Genomic DNA, 6,428 nt, shown 5'->3' on the forward strand with positions numbered 1-6,428 from the left:
AACCACTCGAATCGTCGAAATCGTTTACCAAAATTGATGAAAAAAGCAAATTGCCGACCTACCTTAAATATAGAAAGTAAATTTGCAAGAGTACTAGATAAAAGCAAGGTCACAATGATATTATTCTTGTTAAGACTCATATACTGACCACATCGAAATTAAAATATATATATATAATCAAGATAGTTTATATTATCAATTTCAAATTATTTGTTTCTGAATTTTTTTAAAAGGGGGGAGGGGCGTTAACATTAAAATTGAGTAATCCCTAATATCAGGCAGATCATAGTTTAATGATTATATGTAGGCCACTTTCTTCGATTTTTAATCTCTCTCTCGCTCTCTCTCTCTTTTACTCCTCTCTCTCATGTTTTTCTTCATTTAGATATTTTTTCTTGACCTTCCATACAAAAAAAATATTCGTGGAACCTCCCATACTTTATATGTTCTATATCTAATGACTTGATCACTTTAGTCATGCAAGCTTCTTTTTAAACTGTCATTTGATTCCTCTATCATTGCTTTATTTAATTCTTAATTTCCAAACCCTTTTATATAATCTACAATCAGTCCCTCAATTTATATTCTGTACCATTTGGTAAAGTTAGTTCACATCTTGTTTTCAGAATGAACGTTTTCATTCGTTTTATTATCTTTTTGACAATTTCTTACACAGTCTGCGTTTGTGATTATAACTTCACGGTTCAGTTCAAGAAACGACATATCAAGGAGATCGATGTTCTCCGTCAACTCATTAACCAGGAAACTCTTATTCGGTTATCCTTGGCCAAGGACGTACGGGCAGCAGTGGGTGACGTTAGGTATGTGAAGAGAAGCGTGATGTCAACCAAAAGGATGGCATCCAGCCTACAGCAGGCGCTAAATAAATTAAAAAGACACGTTGCTGCTCTAAGTCAAAATGACACTTTATCACAGGAGATGGAAACATTAAAAAAGCAGATGGAGACTCTAAGTCAGAACAACACCTTACACCAAACGGTAGAAACATTGAAAAAACAGGTTGCTATACTAAGTGAAGATGACACGTTAGCACAGAAGCTGGAGACGTTGAAAAAACAGATCTTTTCTTTACGTCAGAACAACACTTTACAGCAAACGGTAGAAACATTAAAAAGAGAGATTGATTTTCTTAAAAGTGACAGAACTTTAGTGAACTCTGTAGAATCCCTGAAAAGAGGATTTAAAAATCAAAAGCAGGAGAACAGAAAAAAATTAGAAAATTGTGAGAATAGATTTAAAGAAATTAATAAGAAAATTACAGTTTTAAATGGAAATATAACCGATATCTATTATCATCTTAACAGGACAGAAGAGCAAACATTGGAGAAAGGTAATGTTCTCTCTCTCTCTCTCTTGCTCTCTCTCTCTCTCTCTCTCTCTCTCTCTCTCTCTCTCTCTCTCTCTCTCTGCAAAATACCATGATTATCCTGTCCTGACATTTATATTGATATTTTCATTAAGGTTTAAAACTGAAAAAGGATTGTAAAGATCACTATTTACTGGGACACACACGGTCTGGGGTATATGAGATAAATCCCTTTGGTAACGAGAACAAGGTCCTTGTGTACTGTGACATGGTGACTGATGGAGGAGGGTGGACAGTAAGATCTATCTTTCTCCATCTTTATCTTTCTTCTCTATCTCTCTTTCTCTCTCTCTGAGCTTGTGGAACTACAAGTAAAGTTTCTATCTGAAGATAAAATAAAGAAAGAAAACAGCACAAAAAAAAAACAAAAAAAAAACAACAGAGAACCAGAGACAATATTATACAATTATTGACTGTGCATAAGGGCAACATGTGATTTGTTGGATCTTACGGTTAATATGTTGCCCGATGCCGCAGGCCATGAGCACTATTTTCTCATTCAGGTCCAACAAATCATATGTTACCCGAATCCCATACCATAATCGCTTTGTTATATCCTTCAGTGTACATAATTATCAAAGTTGATTTATTTATCTCATATGATTTTAAATTTTCGCGAAACACACAAAATAATTGCTTTAAAACTTTTATATTTGATTTCTCATTCGAGTGCTCAACAAATACGAGGGCTGTTCAATAAATAATGTCCTCGGTGCTCAGAAAGAAGCAAAAGACGCTTTTCAATGATTTGGTCTTCATGATTTTACTAAATAATCTCTTTTAAGTAAAAACATGTCCCTTACATTTTTTTAATCCAATTTCTGATTGTTTTTAGAACTCATTTTTGGGTATGGCCCTTAGTATACTGGAAAATGGCAGATCCAATGATTTCCCGGACTTGTTTCTTCCCTCTGAAAGGTGTTTTTTTTTCAAGTTTGGAAATAGAAACAACTCAAAAGGTCAAAGATTTGGCGTATATTGTTCATGTGAAAAAACATTAACTTTCTGTTTATCCCGAAAAACCCTTCACTCTTCAGGGCATGCGGGTTTGAACGCTGTCTTTAAGAAATTCAGTGTAGTGGATTCCTGATTCTGGGTTCTTCCTCTAATAAACCTTTTTGATTTTTTTGCAAAAAAATTGCTTTCTAGACTCCTCCAGAAATTAAACTGTCTCTCCGAATACGATTTTGAACAACAATACCACTAATTTTTAAGAAAATTACATATAAATAATTATGTCTTTATGCTCTTGAATATCTGTGCTCTTGTCAGACATTCGCCGTTTTTATCAAGTAGATCTTAGGGTAAATTTTGTTTGAGGGTTTTAATCAATAGATTCATGTTCCAATATCTATTTTAAAATAAAACAAACGTGGATAACTAAAATTAATGATATTTTGAAATAATTGTTAAGAATTTCGTATACGCTGTCGCTTTCACTCATTTTTCAAAATATAGGGTGACCTTTGAGTACCAAGCTTTTTTTTTTTTTACCGTCAAACGTTTCTTAAAAACAGTGTAAACTACTCCCGATATGATGTCTATCAACTTTGCTATGTGTCTTAAAGTCAATCATACATCATCAAATATTATTTGTTGAAATTTGAAACCAGTACATAAGTTGTTATAATTTTTGTTGGCAAGGAGGGTACATATTTTTGATGCCCATTATATAATTTTTGATCATTGAAATCTACCTGCTCTTTTGTCTCTAAAACAGGCATCGGTTGCTGTAAATGTCATATATTTCAGTGAATATTTCTTTGGGATTTTTAACAAGTTTTAGGGCAGCTATAATGAAGCTTTTATTTTCACTTTAGTTTACTGATTCTTAAACATTCATTTATAATGCAGTGTCTCGAAAAGCCCTTGTTTCCCTGCTTCTCACGATAAAACTATGTGATGAAAAGTGGTCACATAAACTGTTATAAATTCATGAAAGATTCAATAATGAGAGAAAGTCAAGTTTAATGTCAAATGATATCTGTAATGTATGTTATAAAGTTCAGGACATTATTTATTGAACAGCCCTCGTACATTGCCAAACTTACTTTCAAATGTAAAATTTTCTTTATGTACGGTGTGGGTATCCGTCGGTACATAAGTTGAATATTGAAAGTTTGATATTGTATTAATGCATAATAATTATTATTTTTTTTCTCGTTTTAACGAATACATTTTGTATAATATAATTTCTTTAAAACCAGATGAATTTTCCTGATTACAGGTGTCGAGAAAATTATATTTTCAACCGAAGGATTAATTTAAAGTTAGATGTATGCCCGATTAAGATACCGATAATAAACAATAAGTTTATCAAATGCGTAGTATTCTCTACTTGTATAAAAAACAAATATTTCTATCAGACATTAACACACAATTAATTTTTGATGATAACTTGTAGGCAATCCAGAAGCGGGTGAGTGGATCTGTAAGTTTTAAAAAAACGTGGGCTGAATACAAAAAAGGATTTGGGAATCCTAAAGATTCATACTGGATTGGTAAATGCTTTTTACGTTTTGTTTTTTTTTTATTTAAAAAAAAAATGATCATCTGTTTCATCATTAGATCTTCACTGTTTTTCAAAGTAGGGGTTTTTTTTTGTTAAGAAGAATTTACATTATCAAATATCATAAAAGATCTATTTATTATCTTCTTCACTGATATACTAGTACATGCTGTTTTGTTCTTTCTTACTATTTTCCATAGTCATTTTTCTTCATATATATCTCATATATATTATATATATATAGAATAAATGTTGTGGAAGTCCATGGTAAAAGTAACGTCATAAATCAAAATTAAATTCAAGATAAACAAACAAGTTACGTTTTTTTTAATTTTTCTGTACAAAATAATATAATGCTTAGAGTTTTATTACTATATATTATTATATTATTGTATATTATTATCTATATATTATTATATTATTACTAACATCTATTTAAAAATATGTATTTCTATTTGCCTATATTTTGTCTACAGAGATTCTTTATAAATATTAACAAAATTAAAAAAATAACACTATATATTTGAAGGAAATGAAGTAATTCACAGACTGACCAAGGGAAATAAAGCATCCCTGTACGTCTCTATTACATTAACAAATGGTCAAACTCTGAATGAACGATATCAGCAGTTCTCTATTTCCGATGAATCAGACAAATACAGACTCTTTCTTGGAGGAACAGCTACCGGAACTCTGGGTCAGTTATTTTCGTAGTTTTTCATACACTGAATTGACGACGGGTTTTTCATGACAAGGGACACATGACGGAATCTCGTTCCTTCATGGCACCTGATCCCACCTCTGATGTCTCGGAGGTCCGTGTTTGCTCTCCTCCTATTTTGTATTGTTTTAGGACTTTGACATTGAATACTGTTCGTTATATACATATCCTTCCTTCTGTAAGACAAAATAAACCCAAACAGACATAACAAAATTAAAGAACAAAAAAAAAAAAAAGGATAGTTTAAACTATTTCATGGTCAGATATCAAATCAACTATTAAACAAGTATGAAGTATAACTTTATAATGGCGCATGTCATTTATAACTTGCCTATTTCACTGCAAAAGATAAATCACATGTTGTTAATAATATTTTTGTTTTTCATATATGGATTTATCGGGCAAAGTACAGCAATAAGATAAATTAACCGGAGTGGCAAACTTTCGGCATCATTCGGAAAACCCCAAATGACTATGTGTGCATTGTTTTATTGCATAAATTTTATTATATTCGAGTATACTTCACAAAACAATCAAATTAATTCTTTAAAACAATGTTTTCATGACTTATATAGATCAATAATCTTGAATAAAAATACGAATAATCAAGGAAATGAAAATACACTTCATTTGTACTTCTAAAGTTCTTGATTGAACAAATGCGTCTATTATGTTTTATTGATTTTAACAGTTTTAAATTGTGTTTAAAATGCTGATGAGGAATAAAAATCTTTACACTAATGTTTTCTCTATTTATATAGGTGACACGATGCGTAAACCACCAGCGGGTTCGACGGCTGTTCTGTCTGGGATGTATTTCTCCACCCCAGACAGAGACAATGATAATGCTAGTGCGAGATCTTACTGTGCTGAACATTGGGGAGGAGGCTGGTGGTTTAACGCCTGTCATAATGCTTATCTCAACGGTCTCTGGAATTCACAAGAATGGCCTGACCCTTGGGAGCCATGAGTTACATTGGGGACATCTGTGAAGGAGACAATGATGATGATTAAGCCTCATTAAGTTATTTCTGTTTTTTGTATCAAATCAATAACAAAATGTAAGGGAAAATTACAAATACGCAAATATAACAACCTTTTGTCCATTCTAAGATTTGATTATTATATTAAAAGTATGCGGTGTAGTGTTGAACTTTTGTACCTTTTTGTTATGAACAACAGAGGAATGGCTGACTGGGAAGTTAACATACTGTTTGCTTTCATAAAACGAAAAGAAAAATGTAGAAAAATATATGTCTACCATATTCACGACCTTTATTTCCACATGAATCACACATTGTATTCACTCTAAATGCGTATCTTTAACAACTTATATTTATAAAGATTTATTCGAGAATCGGGAAGCCTCTTCGACATATTATAACTCTGTGTTTGGAAACATCAAGAATAAAACACAAATTTAGGCACTAAAAGAAACAAAAATTTAAAAAAATCCTGTCTGGATTGAAATTTGAATCACTGGAAGCTTTTTTGATAGTGTAGATTAGAGTCAATAAAATGTGACAACTAAAAGATTGGATTTAAAAAAAATGCTTACAAATTAAATTAAAAACAATATCCTTTAGTTATTTTCCAAATAAAAGAAACAACTGTGTCAGCAAAACACAAGTTTTAACACAAGGTTATGTGACATATGTTTTTTAAGGTCCAATGTACTACATTTCAAATACATGAAAGCATTGCAAAATTGGAAATTGGAAACATTTCGTACTGCTCTCACCTCTGAGGTTTTGGAGGTCCGTGTTTTTTTTATTTGCTTCTTTTTTGTATTGTTTCATTGACTTTTGGGC

At 31.6% G+C, this 6,428-nt stretch overlaps 1 protein-coding gene across 1 annotated transcript; it reads left to right on the top strand.

Moving 5' to 3' along the window:
- Nucleotides 1–602: 602 nt before the first annotated feature.
- Nucleotides 603–5,749, top strand: LOC134282238 (fibrinogen-like protein 1). The gene is made up of 5 exons (XM_062764665.1): nucleotides 603–1,351; nucleotides 1,483–1,622; nucleotides 3,792–3,888; nucleotides 4,426–4,593; nucleotides 5,379–5,749. Exons 1-5 carry the CDS (start codon nucleotides 628–630, stop codon nucleotides 5,585–5,587), a joined length of 1,338 nt encoding a protein of 445 aa, XP_062620649.1. The 5' UTR covers nucleotides 603–627; the 3' UTR covers nucleotides 5,588–5,749.
- Nucleotides 5,750–6,428: the final 679 nt, after the last annotated feature.

The sequence above is a fragment of the Saccostrea cucullata genome, unplaced genomic scaffold, assembly GCF_032062105.1.
Source record: "Saccostrea cucullata isolate Sc308-1 unplaced genomic scaffold, CSIRO_AGI_Scuc_v1 ctg5483, whole genome shotgun sequence".
In the NCBI taxonomy this organism is placed as follows: Eukaryota; Metazoa; Mollusca; class Bivalvia; order Ostreida; family Ostreidae; genus Saccostrea; species Saccostrea cuccullata.

What these genes read in the sequence shown, in the direction of transcription:
- LOC134282238 (XM_062764665.1), top strand. Translation starts at nt 628, where the DNA reads ATGAACGTTTTCATTCGTTTTATTATCTTTTTGACAATTTCTTACACA. An exon ending in AGAGCAAACATTGGAGAAAG is followed by an intron (nt 1,352 to 1,482) that starts GTAATGTTCTCT and finishes ATTTTCATTAAG; the next exon opens with GTTTAAAACTGAAAAAGGAT. An exon ending in AACAGCTACCGGAACTCTGG is followed by an intron (nt 4,594 to 5,378) that starts GTCAGTTATTTT and finishes CTATTTATATAG; the next exon opens with GTGACACGATGCGTAAACCA.